At 30.8% G+C, this 13,400-nt stretch overlaps 9 protein-coding genes and 1 pseudogene across 10 annotated transcripts in view, besides 3 other annotated features; 8 read left to right on the forward strand and 2 right to left on the reverse strand.

Annotated features, from left to right (window-relative positions):
- Nucleotides 1-1,315, forward strand: part of TVAGG3_0858360 (TPR-like family) — a gene marked incomplete at both ends in the record, with an annotated part of 1,465 nt that extends 150 nt beyond the window's left edge. The window contains one exon of the mRNA XM_001312236.2: nt 534-1,292. Coding sequence (XP_001312237.2) covers nt 534-1,292 — 759 coding nt within the window.
- A 172-nt stretch (nt 1,316-1,487) lies between these two features.
- TVAGG3_0858370 (Ankyrin repeat family) lies at nt 1,488-1,736 on the forward strand (the record flags this gene model as incomplete). Its single annotated transcript, XM_001312237.1, has 1 exon — nt 1,488-1,736. The coding sequence occupies one exon, from the start codon at nt 1,488-1,490 to the stop codon at nt 1,734-1,736; it is 249 nt and encodes an 82-aa protein (XP_001312238.1).
- A 420-nt stretch (nt 1,737-2,156) lies between these two features.
- On the forward strand, nt 2,157-2,645 carry TVAGG3_0858380 (uncharacterized protein; the record flags this gene model as incomplete). Its single annotated transcript, XM_001312238.2, has 1 exon — nt 2,157-2,645. The coding sequence occupies one exon, from the start codon at nt 2,157-2,159 to the stop codon at nt 2,643-2,645; it is 489 nt and encodes a 162-aa protein (XP_001312239.2).
- Nucleotides 2,646-2,826: 181 nt separating this feature from the next.
- TVAGG3_0858400 (uncharacterized protein) lies at nt 2,827-3,735 on the forward strand (the record flags this gene model as incomplete). The annotated part of the gene is made up of 1 exon (XM_051249627.1): nt 2,827-3,735. The coding sequence occupies one exon, from the start codon at nt 2,827-2,829 to the stop codon at nt 3,733-3,735; it is 909 nt and encodes a 302-aa protein (XP_051085102.1).
- Nucleotides 2,827-3,735: a mobile genetic element.
- A 29-nt stretch (nt 3,736-3,764) lies between these two features.
- On the forward strand, nt 3,765-4,172 carry TVAGG3_0858410 (uncharacterized protein; the record flags this gene model as incomplete). Its single annotated transcript, XM_051249628.1, has 1 exon — nt 3,765-4,172. The coding sequence occupies one exon, from the start codon at nt 3,765-3,767 to the stop codon at nt 4,170-4,172; it is 408 nt and encodes a 135-aa protein (XP_051085103.1).
- A 138-nt stretch (nt 4,173-4,310) lies between these two features.
- Nucleotides 4,311-4,954: a mobile genetic element.
- Nucleotides 4,955-5,129: 175 nt separating this feature from the next.
- TVAGG3_0858430 (uncharacterized protein) lies at nt 5,130-5,954 on the forward strand (the record flags this gene model as incomplete). Its single annotated transcript, XM_051249629.1, has 1 exon — nt 5,130-5,954. The coding sequence occupies one exon, from the start codon at nt 5,130-5,132 to the stop codon at nt 5,952-5,954; it is 825 nt and encodes a 274-aa protein (XP_051085104.1).
- An 82-nt stretch (nt 5,955-6,036) lies between these two features.
- TVAGG3_0858440 (uncharacterized protein) lies at nt 6,037-6,594 on the forward strand (the record flags this gene model as incomplete). Its single annotated transcript, XM_051249630.1, has 1 exon — nt 6,037-6,594. The coding sequence occupies one exon, from the start codon at nt 6,037-6,039 to the stop codon at nt 6,592-6,594; it is 558 nt and encodes a 185-aa protein (XP_051085105.1).
- A 1,712-nt stretch (nt 6,595-8,306) lies between these two features.
- On the forward strand, nt 8,307-9,230 carry TVAGG3_0858450 (phage tail repeat-like family; the record flags this gene model as incomplete). The annotated part of the gene is made up of 1 exon (XM_051249631.1): nt 8,307-9,230. One exon carries the CDS (start codon nt 8,307-8,309, stop codon nt 9,228-9,230), a length of 924 nt encoding a protein of 307 aa, XP_051085106.1.
- Nucleotides 9,231-9,487: 257 nt separating this feature from the next.
- On the reverse strand, nt 9,488-9,760 carry TVAGG3_0858460 (uncharacterized protein; the record flags this gene model as incomplete). Its single annotated transcript, XM_051249632.1, has 1 exon — nt 9,488-9,760. One exon carries the CDS (start codon nt 9,758-9,760, stop codon nt 9,488-9,490), a length of 273 nt encoding a protein of 90 aa, XP_051085107.1.
- Nucleotides 9,761-9,872: 112 nt separating this feature from the next.
- Nucleotides 9,873-10,517: a mobile genetic element.
- Nucleotides 10,518-12,517: 2,000 nt separating this feature from the next.
- TVAGG3_0858480 lies at nt 12,518-13,235 on the reverse strand (annotated as a pseudogene). Its single transcript has one exon. A coding segment is annotated over exon 1 (718 nt).
- Between the last annotated feature and the right edge of the window lie 165 nt (nt 13,236-13,400).

A 13,400-nucleotide genomic window follows, 5' to 3' on the forward strand; every position in this document is an offset into this window, starting at 1 on the left:
CAAAATTTCTTGCGTCAAATGAAGAAATGGAAGAAAAGGATGCTTTATCTGTAATCATACATTTAAATGGAATACAAGATGAATCAATTCGCAAGCGTTCAATTTATATACATTCGAAAAATGTTGCATTATACTATACATCACATCAAAACATAGATCTTGCTTTCAAATTTGCAGATATAGCATACGAAAATGATCTTTCTACAGAATGTGAAAAACTATATGACGCATTATGCCTAGTATTTCAAGATAACCGACTAAAAGATCGACAATCAACTTTTTCAAAGCTATGGGGATCATTTGTTCAAGGTGATTTTGAAAATTGTCTCAAATATATTGATTATAATGAAATTTATTCACATTACATAGCCGGATGCTGTCATCTTTCATTAGGCCATATAAAAGAGTCCCTAAGCAACTTCCTTGAATCATCCAAAAATAACTACAGAATCTCAGAATCTCTTGTTGGCGCTGGAATCTGCGTTTACAAGCTGAAAAACGTAAAACTAGCTCTAAATTATTTTACACAAGCCATGAAATCCTCATCAGAGCTATCTTCCACTGCAATTTTCAATACAGCCGAAATTTGCGGTGTAATGGGCAGATACGAAGAGCAAACATCGCTTCTCCAGTTATATGCACGCTTAGAAATTGGTATCCGTAACCATGGCTCCATTTCTACCCTTTACAAACTTGCAAGATTATCTCTCGAAGAAGGGGATGCGCATACAGCAGTCGGGAGGTACCAATATATACTTGATGAATGTCGTGCATTAGGTATTGACGTTCCAAGTCCCACTTTCTTCGTTGAATTCGCTCATGCTTTAAATTTAATTTCGGATTACACTACAGCCCTTAATATTTTGCCACCAGATGATCACATTAAAAGTACTTTAGCCAGATCTGTTTGTGGTCATACTCTTTTCTTGGCAAAACGCTATGATGAGTGTTTGAAAATGATATCCGACATCCAAACATCGGATGCGATCACGAATCAAGCGATTCTTAAGTACATATCTGATGACGAAAGAGGATCAATTCAAATTCTGGAACAAGCGAGAAGAAGATTTCCATCTGAAAAATCAATAATGAGAACATTAGTTTTGATAAAATATGCCAAGCCAAATACAATCAAAAGTGGCTGTATGATGTGGCTAACTTATCTTGGTTATCAGCTGAATTATGAAGCTGAATTTTATAATGACGTAGTAACTAGATTGACGTTGGCAGGAAGCCCTGATCCTGTTACTATTTCTGCATTGAGTTTTATTGCTCAAGAAAAATCTAAATAAAATATTTTGTTTGTTTGAAGATATATAAAAAAAACTTTTTAAATTTAATAAAATAAAATGCAAGCAGTTAATTTGATTCAATAAAACTATTGAATGCATGTTGTGATTTCATTTCAAACTTTATCGATCAAAACCGGATTTTATTTGGTAAAATACGAATAAAGTATATGATGTCTTAATAAAGCATACATCCAAATGATTACAACTGCTTTCTACTTTAAAGCAAATATCAATGAAAAAGATAATGATGGAATAACTGCTCTTCATCATGCAGCATGGAATAATTATAAAGATACTGCCGAAGTTCTTATTTCTTATGGTGCAAATATCAACGAAAAAGATAATGATGGAAGAACTGTACTTCATAATGCAGTACTGGATAAACAAGAAGAAATAGTTGGACTTCTTATTTCACCATATATGCGAATAACTCAGGTTATATAGAAAAAATCAATATTCTTCTTTCAGAAGATTCAAATATCAATGAAAAAGATAATGATGGGAAAACACTTCATGATCATGCAGAAGAATATTCAAGTATAGAATATATCCAATTCCTTCTTTCACATTGTGCAAATTCTAATAATGGATATTAACTTTTTAATCATTTGTATATATATGAATTTTCTTCAAGATATTTATATCACATAAATCATCAATATTTTATAGCTTTATTTCTCTCCAAATCAACTATTAGATTGAACTTTCAGGCATGTTACCTTATTATCTCGAAATTTGAGCCTTACAAGCTCAAGTTTCGGTGTAAATTTTCCAAGACCATTTCCCAAACCAATATGCTTAAATTCAGGAAAGAAAAAAAAAGAGAAAAAAATGAATGCAAAAAAGTGTCTGTTTAAAATAAAAATGTTATATGGAAGATATAATTACAATGAAGAGGAAGCGATGCGAAATGCTATACAAGAATCAATTGAAAATCAGCAAATGCAAGAAATCCTCCCTCCAGGATATGGTCAACCTGTTGAAACCCCTGTAGATGCAAAAGTTAATCGTTTACTATATGCTATTGACAGAACTAAAGCCAAAATAGATCAATTAATGAAATATGATATTACAAAGACAATGAAAGCGACATCATCACCCAAAAAGAAAACTCCACCTCCACCTCTTAGCTCTTCAGCTCAAATAAGAAATGAACAAGATAGAAAATACCGCCTTGCAGAGTTAGAAGCACTTAGAAGGCAAGAAGAAGAGGAGGAGGAAGCAAATGAGCAGTATGAAGATGATAATTTACATTCTCCAACTGCTCACACTGAAGGAGAAGAAAACCAAGAGCAAGGTGAACCTTCTGTCATTGAAGAACCTGTTTCACAGAATTCCATATCATCTCTATAGAGAACTTGAAAGTTCATGCTATGACTCTGATGCTCCATATTTTGATGATAAACAAACTCATTTAAGAATTACAAATCCGGCTCATGATGTGAACCAATTAGGTGACACATATATTAAACGCAAAGTTAAAGCAACTCTAGTTTCAAATAAAGCTTTCACATGTGATGCCGCTTTTAAATGCATGCGTTTATTCGTTGGTTACAAATCATCAAATCAAAGCTTTAAACAATTAGAAGTAGAAACCGAAAGAGGTGATGCCGGTTATCTTCAGATGGATTGCGCCCGTGAATCTTTCGCATTTGCAACATATAAACCAAAATCAGAAAGGAAAGTTAAAAAGTTTGTTCATTCGTTATATAATAATGTTCAAAAATATGATAACTCAGTATGTGGTAAATATATTGACCCTTCAGAAGTTTTCAAGAAAGCAAATGAAGAAGTTGATATCACTTTTGATATGATTATTCCGGTAAATGATTTGTTAGCATTTCAGGCGTTCGATGATTATCCTAAATCATTTGGTGAAATCATTCTTAAATATTATGTTTTCAGGGATACTTTAGTATTTTGTCAGGTTGACCCGTTAAGAGTTGCTGATTTACAAAATTATGTTTATGAAAAGATAACTGATGAAAATTATGAAAAGATTATGAATCATGTTTATAAATATGATCGCAAATTCCAACAAATCGGACTTCCTGCCAAATTAATTACAAGCTTAGCCGCTACATCTGCTGACGCAACAGTTGATGACGTTATTATTTCATGCACAAAGATGGAAGTTTTAGAGGATAAATGCATTACACCAGGATACGGTTTAATTGAAGAATCAGTTAAAGCAATACCACGTTTATTCAGTAAGGAAGATCCATTCATGATTCCAGCTCAACATATTGACGTTCGTTCACTAAATGGAGGTTGCATCACTCCTGAAGGTATTAGCTCAGATTTCTCATACGCTCTTCATAATGTTACAGATGTTGTGTTAGCATTTCCGAAGAATGCAATGCAAAGAACAGTTTTAGAAAATCCAATGCTTCGAGGTCTTCAGGTCACTATAGATTCCAGAAACTTCCCGATCAAGCGATGACCACAGTGGGTGATATATTCTTTACACGTATGCTTCAAGCTTCTGATTTAGATGGAGTGAATGAATGCACAGAAGAATACGAGGACTCATTAACTAGACCACTGAATGATGATAATGGCACGCCATTAGCTAGAACATGGAAAGACCAAACTTCATTCTTATGCACTATTCCAGTTCAACGTGATGGAGCGGGTATATTCTTTGATGGATTAGAAACTTTCAACTCACAAGTTACAGTACAAGTGAAAGCTTATCCAATCATTCAGGGTGTAAATGACACTTACTGTTCAAAGGTGACAAATCCTCCTCAGGTTTGGTTTACTAGGACTACATATTGGACATGGACACCGGACGAAGGTTTGAAATATCATCCAACAGGTACACCACCACAGTATAGAAGTTCATATGATGAAATATTGATGAATAGAAATGTTTAAAATTATAAATTTATTTTTGATTAAATGGATTTAAATTCTGAAGAATTAGCGGGAGTATATAATACATACGTAGATGATATGATTAATGAAGCATTGAGTGATAATAGAAATGCTCTATCTAAGGAAAAATTAATGAAAATTCCATATTCTGAATGTTACTTAAATTCAATCACTGCAGCAATTGGTAAACAAAATAAAGGTAAAACATTAACGATATTAAAACAAATTATCATTATTGCTAACACTTCCCCCATTCACATGTGTTAATTTATATCAACCGTTCAGGTTCACCTTCAGATGATACATTTGAATCTTTAAAGCATTTAATCAAAATTCCAATTATTTATTTATCACAAGAAGAAGCAGAAGATTATTTAAAAAACTTTTTAATGTATAAAGAATTATATAATACAATCAAGAAGCAAGGATTAGAGGATAAAATTATTGATAAACAACGGGATGAATTATTTGAAACACTTTCTATTTCAAATTTTGATAAAGAATTTTTGCATTCACTCATTTTTCTAGATGATGCGGTGAAATCAAAACTAATCACAAATGAGAAATCATATTTTAATCAGTTATTAACTCAATGTCGACACATTCAGTGTTCATTCTTCATGGCTGTTCAATACTTCAAAGCATTAAGCACAAACATTAAATCAAATCTATCAACACTTTTCATTTTCAGTGGTTTTAGTCGTCAACAGTTGAACGTTATGCTTTATCAAGTGAATTTACCAATGAGCATTAATGAACTTTACACACAATATCAGCAATTAGGTGAACATGGAAAAATAATAGTTGATTTAAATAAAGGATGTGTTAAATTTGATTAACTTTTTATAATTAATTTTTATTTTTTATTTATAATTAAACATGACAGAAATAGCAAATCTTCTACAGGTTCCATTAAAACAAGGGACAAACAAAAAGGGGGGTGCGTATAATAGAACTATGAAAGTTCCAGACGGAATGAAAGAATTAGTCCACATTGTTGCCGGTCTTCAAAAAGATGTAAAACAAATGAGAAATGTTTTAACATTACCAGAAGCTCAAGCATATGCCAAACGTCATGGACCAAATTGGGAAGCACACGAAGCAGACATTACGGGTCCAAATGGAAAACCTGATGGTATAAATGAAGTTTTCGTTACTGATGGTCGAGGTAATATTAAAGTCATAAATGGTTATAAATTAACTGTATCTGATTATCCTAAACGTAAAGCATATAATGAATGTTATCCTATGCAATTTGATGAAAATGGAAAAGCTGTTAAACAATACATTGGAGAAGGTGAACATGGTCCAATTAATTCATACCGTCATAATCCATATTCATATTTCAATGAAGAATTAAACGCTATTGAAGAGGGACCGGATGGATTACCACGATATGTTAATCAGTTTGATGGTCAATATGCAAATTTGAGACCTGAAATTCCAGCTAAGAAATTCTTTAAAGTTGCTTTATTCGATCCAGTGTTCAATGAACAGAAAGAAGCAATGAAAGCAGAATTTAAACCAATTCAAGTGGCAAGAATTTCTTCATCTTCACTTGCAGAAGCGTTCAAGGAATTGATAAAGAAACCACTTTATTCTCAACAAGGTTATAACTTTGATTTAATTAAAGAAAGTGATAGACGTAAATTAGAAAAATCAGATGGTTTTAAGAATGCATGTAATGAAATGATTAAAGATATTGTAAATGATAAAATAAGACTGGAAGAAACTCAAAGCAATATCAATAACATAATTGGTGCAGTTACAAAGAAAGTATAAGCAAACAATGATGAACCTTGGGATATTACCGTAACAACTAAATAAAACTTTAAATATATTTTTCTTTTTTATTCGATTATAAATGAGAAGACGTTTCACAAGTCAAAAGAACACTAACGCAAAAGCAGAGATTACGGTTGGTTATAACGTAAATGATGATAAATCACGAATTATTCAAAATGTTAAAGTTAATGTTAGTCCTGAATTAACAAGGTCAGCAACTCAACCAAATTTATTAACTCGTGACTTACCGAAGAATGAGGAGAATGAAGAAAACCATGAGAATGGAGACCCAATCATTTTATCTGAACCCGGTAAAGAACCCGTTGAAATCCCCACTTATCCAACATACCCCCCACCTCTTTCATCAAACATCGAGAACCCAGGAATATACGATTCCAGTCGCAATGCGCCATATAAAATAGACATTAATTCTGAATTAATGAAAATTTACCGTGATATAATAACTGATAATTATGATTCAATAATAAATTTAATTGATCAATCCGGTTTAATTATTTTACCTTATGAATCATTAATTCACATTATCGCCATTCTTTGTGATGTTCAAGATTCAGACGTTAAGATTCAATTTTTCATAGATGATGAGGTTTCATGCTGCGGAACAGTTGCAAAATAAATCCTATAAAGGATATTAGCACAATTAAGATATCAAAGAACGGAACAACAACTGAACTTCATTTAACATATAATGATATTTATAATAAAATAGTTGATGAATATAAAATATCACTTGAAAAATTCTTTGTTAAGGCATTTAATATTCAAGCATTAACATTATTGAATAATAATCCTTTGAATCATAATCAATAATAATTGACCTTTCACCAGTTTCTATCGTTTGTTTTATTTCTTTTTGTTCCCCACTATCTGGATCGGTCATTGTAATTGTTTTTGTTATAGTATCAGCTTTATCTTTAACTTCAATCTTTTTTCCATCAGGATATTTAAACCAAAATTCCAAAAATTCGATATTGTCAATCTGTTCATATTTTAATCTATCAATTGCATTTTTAATACCATCTGAAAATCTTATGAAATGGTCATTATATGGGTTTGATTGAACTAAATTTGAATGAAGTGAAATATAACCCGATGATGAATATGACATTGACTCATATTTTCTGAAAACACTGAAATTTATAACATGAATGAATTTCTTATTCGTTGAATTTATGAATTCTTGAGGTAATCTTATTCTAGTTTTATTTATCACTGGAAAATAACGCTTTACCATATTTTTAATCGTAATAAAAATGTCAATTATCAATATTATTTCGAATAATAGTTGTGAATTAAATTTAACAGTTAGGAATTTATAATGTTACTCTCGTTTCTGTGAGTGGTAAATTTAATCCCATTCTTTTAGACCCTTCAGATTATATATCATTTATTAAAGATGACCTTGAAAAAACGTATGATATGTATATAAATAATGTGATACGAAATGGGATATTAACAATTTTAAGTTATTTAAATGAATCATTTATCGTTGGTATGAAGAAAATTTTAAATCAAAACCTGATAAACTTTTTGAACTTGATGAAATAAATAACCTTATTAAATTCCGCTGAAAATTAAATTTTGTACTCCTCATCTTCGTTCATTGTTGGGGATATTAAATTTTGAAAAAGATGTTGGGGATGTTTTGTATTCTGACACTGGTTCCAATTTCATTTTAATCAAATGTGATAAAGTTAATACCCCAATGAGATTTTCACATCAAACATTAGACCCTAACTCTTACCCATCAATACAAAACATTTTATCCATCAACTTAAACACATTTTCTTTATCATATCCGTTTCAATTATCCGGGAATTCATTTATTCTTCATTCAAAAGATTTATCAAATATTAAATTTAGAATAACTGACCTATTTGATTGTGATTTAGAATTTATGAATGAAATATTATGGCAATTTCAAATAGAAAAAATAGCTGATGAGATAACGGATTAAATATTTATTTTTAAATCATAATAAATGATTAAACAACAGCAACCACAGCAACTTAAGGCACAGACCATTACTTACGCCACATATGCATATAATTCAAAGACGGCAGAACAAACACAAAGGTTGAAATATGGAGATTTGGAGATAGTATTGAAAAATGACCATTTTGAATTCGTTTGCAAGGGTGGTGCAGTGATATCAAATATAAAAGAAATTTTATTTATGAATTCAAAAATTAAAGGATAACGGATGATATAACATCAATTCCACCAGAAGAACAAAGATATTACGCATTAAATGCATTTCCTAAAGTTTTGAAGATTGGAAGATTTAATTTAAATGAGGAATTCATAAAAGGTTTCCTAAATGACATAATGAAGAAAGCAGATAAGGAATATGTGGATAGTGAGTTAATGAAGAAGGCAAATTTGGTTTATGTTGATGAAAAAGATAATGAAATTAAAGAAAAGGTTGAATGGTATCATGAATGGACATTTGAGACTTTTAAAGTTAAAGCTGATACAGAATGGGTTTCTGGATGTTTAGACCTTAAAGCTGATAAAACTTATGTTAACGATGAGTTAGAGAAGAAAGCAAATAAGACTCATACACATACAAGTTTTACAACTGTTGCTATAGAAAGTATTGAAGGAACGGTTGAAGAAACTGGTGGGGATGCATTATATTGTAAACCTCCTAACTTTCCACAAGGTTTAACATCGGATGACGACATAACGACGATGAGAAACATTAGATGTAAAGATGTTTATGTCATGAAGGATGAACATAATATTAAATTCACTGCTCAAGATTTATATGACAAGAAAGCAGACAAAACAGAGCTTCAAACATTAAAGACAGAAATGCTTCAAACATTATATCCTATAGGCTCTATTTATACGTCAATGAACTCAACAAATCCAGAAACAGTTCTGGGTTTTGGAACTTGGACTCAAATAGTCGACAGGTTTTTGTATTGTGCAAACTCTTCAAAGGAAATGGGTGGAAGTAAAACGATTACAGGTGAAAATTTACCTGCACACAGTCACTACATAGATTTAAGCACATCTCAAGCGGGTTGGCATAAGCATAAATTTTGGGATTGGTCGGCAATGAAAAAAGGTAAAGGATATGATGTTAAAGACGACGTTCAGTTTGCTATAAATTGTTTCTGGGGTAACACTCAGGGAGATGGAAACCATACACATCGCGTTTCAGGATATACGCAAACAACGGGACAAAGTAAAGATTACATGCCACCATTTATGACTGTATTCACATGGTATAGAGTTCAATGAACGCTCAATGTTTGTGAAACAAACTTTAGAACGGACTGAAAGTCCTGAGCTCCAAAAGAGCAAACGGCATAATTTAAATTTTTATTTTTATCATAAATGAATACCCCACAAGCTCAAAATTTACCACGAATCATAACAAGGGAGGAAATGATAAAAATGATGCAAGAACATGTTAAAAATAACAAACCACTAAAACTGAGAAAATGTGGTTATGCAGTAATGATGGAAAGAGAGATGTTGTCGAAGAGGAATAAAAATTAAATTTGGATTGAGTTTAAAAATTCATCTTTATTAAATTCATCTCTTCCAATCAATTTATTTATTCTATTAAATTCTTTTATTTTTGCTTCACTCAGTTTAAGGATTGAACGGTAAGTTTCTAATTTTTCGATTATTTCTTTCCTCTCTTTATCGTTTTCAACCCCACCGCATTGCGACTTCTTTTTGTAATAGCATATTTTTGATTTAATTCTGTTTAGTTTCTTTTTATATTCATTGTCTGGACTCTTGGATGCTTCGTTGTCACTCATTTCTTACGAAATAAAAAAAATTAAATATTATTTAAATATAATGGAGTAATAAAATAAATCGGAATTTCTATTAATTTATTGTTAACCTCAACTAATGCATTGCCGTTAATATATCTAACAAATTCAGCTATTGTGTCAAATCTTCGTCTTCTTTTGTCATTGATTTATCAGTTTTTCCATAATCGAGATGAATTAAAACTTTATTTCCTTGTTTAAAATTCATGAGCCCCGAATTAATTTGTTCACGTTTAACATCATTCAACCTTTCCATTTGCTTTCTAATATATTCCCATTCTTTTGAAATATCATTTTTCATTTCCACCGGTTTCATGTTTATTGTTCTATGCCATGTATTATTGTAATAATATACTAACTGCTGTATGATGGAGTCATGATTTCCATCCCAGTATATCTGACCGTTAACCCCTAACGCATCTCTAAGAGTTCTCATTACCGCATCAACTATTTTATTATGAAACGTATATGGAGAGGATGAAAAGTAAAAATTAATTTGTGGGAAATAATGAGTCATAGCTGCCTGAAATCCTTTATCACCATCACCCCTGATATTATCTACTCTTTCATGATCTAGTAAGTATTGAATAGCTCTTCTTGTTTCCTGTTCTGTTTTCCCTTTCACTAGAATGCAATATAAATATCTGGTGTTAATGTTAATGGCAAATAAATAAGTAACGTTTCCTTTTGAATATTCTAAATGATCGATTTCATATGAATATGGATATGGTGCAAATGAAGGGCGACCAAATTTTTCCTTTAACGGTTGAATTTTTGGGTCAATTGGTTTATTTAATATCTTGAAATCCTTTTTAAAATCTTTTTGTTTCTTTAATGTTTGAAATGGATATAATAAAGTGAATGATGAAGGATTAACTGAAGGAGGAGGCGGTTTTGGTGTTGCAGGTACTGTCGTTAGAGGTTTTGGTGTTGCAAGTGGTTTAATTTTATCTGCTTTGATTTTGGATGATGAAGTTTTGGAATTCATTCCTTCCTTCATTAATTCTGGATGTATTCTATTCATTTGTTTTAAATATGCTGTATATAAAGGTTTAATATACTTTCCCGCTTCGAGTTTATGTTGAAGGATGAATTCCAAAAGTTGATCTTCATTTAAAAGTCGGGCTGAATATGGTTTAACTAATGAATCATAAATTAAAGCTTGTGCTTCATTTATGGTCTGAAGGACCTGGGCGTTTTGCACCTTTTGTTTTTGCTCCTTTTGCTTTTGCGGCTCAGGATTATATAATTTATATAATTCATCAATATCTTCTTCTGTTAATACTTTATTTTTAAAATCTTTCAATTGTTTCAGTTGTGATTTAGTTTTTCCCTTTGAATATTCATTATTTTTAATTTTGTCTTTAATTTCAGAAATTATTTTATTATGATATTTCAAAATTTCATTTTCATAATATGGATAATAATATTCCATATCATCACCCGTTATATTATTATTATATTTTTGGAGATATGATTTTAATTCATAATAACTAAGAAATTTTGATTAAGTACTAAATCATCAATTAAATTTTCTAAATCTGAGTTATCCATTTATATAAAAATAAAATAAATGTTTTAAGGGTGCCCACCTCTTTGAATCATAGTATCAAAAACATCATTAACGGTTCCTTTTGTCTCTTCTGTGGCATTTTATTAAATAAATGGCATACAACATCCATTTTCACAACACACAGCCTTAGTGTGTGCTCCTGTTAATGCAGTCTTACCAATTGTTAAGCGAGTCATTGACCCATTTTTAAGTTGTAAATTAATATTCTGACCATCAAATATCACTTTATCATTTATTATATCCAAATAATTTTTAGGTGTTAATTGTTTATTTTGTCGTAAACTAACTCCTTTCATTTTTTGTGCAATCTTTTTAAAATCACTTCCATCAATTGAACCGTTGAATGATGTATAACACTTGGGGCATAAAGCAACCATGTTATCACCTTGTTTCTCAATTGCTAAACCCAATAACTTCTTCTCATGTGCTTTTTCTTCAGCTTTATTCTTTAATTTAGGTTTAAATTTCTCATCAAAACAAAAGAAATCAAAAGGTGCGAATTTGTAAATGTTTTTATCATAAAAATTGTTTATCAGTAACAATTGCTTGAAATGCTTGAGTGTTAGGAAGATTTGGGTCGCCAGCGATTGCCCAATAAGATGAATCAGTATCACCTTCAATGAAATGAAAACGATTAACATTCATGCATTTATACATAAAATCATAAATGAAAACCAAATACCAGTATTTTGCGTTATCTAAAGTGAAGAATGCCTCTTGTAAACATGTATCACATCTATAAAATCTATCTTTAAGCATCACTTGATACGTATCTTCACCTATTTCTCTTATGTTTTTAAACTTATTTGACATACATGCAACGCGTGCCTTCTGTGCATTCATTATTTTAGTCTTTGCGTAATTTTGTATTCATTGCATCGTAACCATATGATCCATTAAGTGAAATCTTGCAAAATAAACTTTTTCCTTTATTTCCTTCTAATTCAGCCTTTTGTCTTTCGTTCATAAATTCGTTCGCAAATTCATTAAAGCAAGTGTTTTTCGTAAATGTTAAAATTGATTGAATATCATCAATGATAAAATGAAATCTGTCTATTAGATACCAAAGATAATAAGAAGAAAATGGTTGATATTGGTTGTGTGTTGATGCTAACTGAGTTAATTTTCTCTGTTTCTGGTCAACTGGTAGATTGTTTGATTTCATGTAATTATACATAAAACTGCCAATTGTTTTTTCATCTGTGATAATATCTAAGTTTCTTATTATCGGTAAAAAGTTTATGTAATCATTAATGTATTTTTCATCAATGTGACCCTTTACTTCAGCCACGAATAAAGTATTTTTCTTTCTAATATTCCCAGTGCTTTTGCTTTCTTTGTTGCTGTATCACAAATGATAACACCATTCAATCTTCCCGGCATATACATTTTATGGTCAGTATATTGAATGAAATCATGAGGATTAGATGAAAATGATGAAGGATATAATGAATTAAAGTCAACTCCAACGAAATGAGTCATAATGTTGGTGGTGTCCTCATTTGATACAGTTTTAGTTTCTGGATTATATGAAAGTTTATTAATGTGCGTGATTCCTTTAAGATTAACACGATGTTGAACATTTGATAGACCACCAGTAATTCCATTACGGAGAATGTGATAAGCTTCAACTGAATCTAAAGTCATTGGTAAATTATTTTTTAATGCATAATTTCTTAAATTGATTCTTAAACGTTGAACATCTTCATCTTTATTTGATTTTACGACATTGCAATAACAACACATTAACTGACAATTTTCTTTGGTATGTGGTTTTTCATTATCGATTCTATCCAATGTTGGTTTATTAGCATATGTAAACGCTTTACCACACATTTTGCATTTAGATGAAAGGATTAAATCGTGATAGTATTGATAGTCATCCATTGAAACATTGTTTTTGTATCTCTTTCTGCTTTTTCATCTTGTTTCTTATATGATTCAATTTTATATTTCCAATACTTTTTCGTTAATTCAAAACTTGATTCCACATTTTCTTCTTCTGGATATGTTTCGTTAGGATTGAAGTTCTTATATGCTAACGCGTAACGA

Source organism: Trichomonas vaginalis, chromosome VI, assembly GCF_026262505.1.
Source record: "Trichomonas vaginalis G3 chromosome VI, whole genome shotgun sequence".
NCBI lineage: Eukaryota > Parabasalia > Trichomonadida > Trichomonadidae > Trichomonas > Trichomonas vaginalis.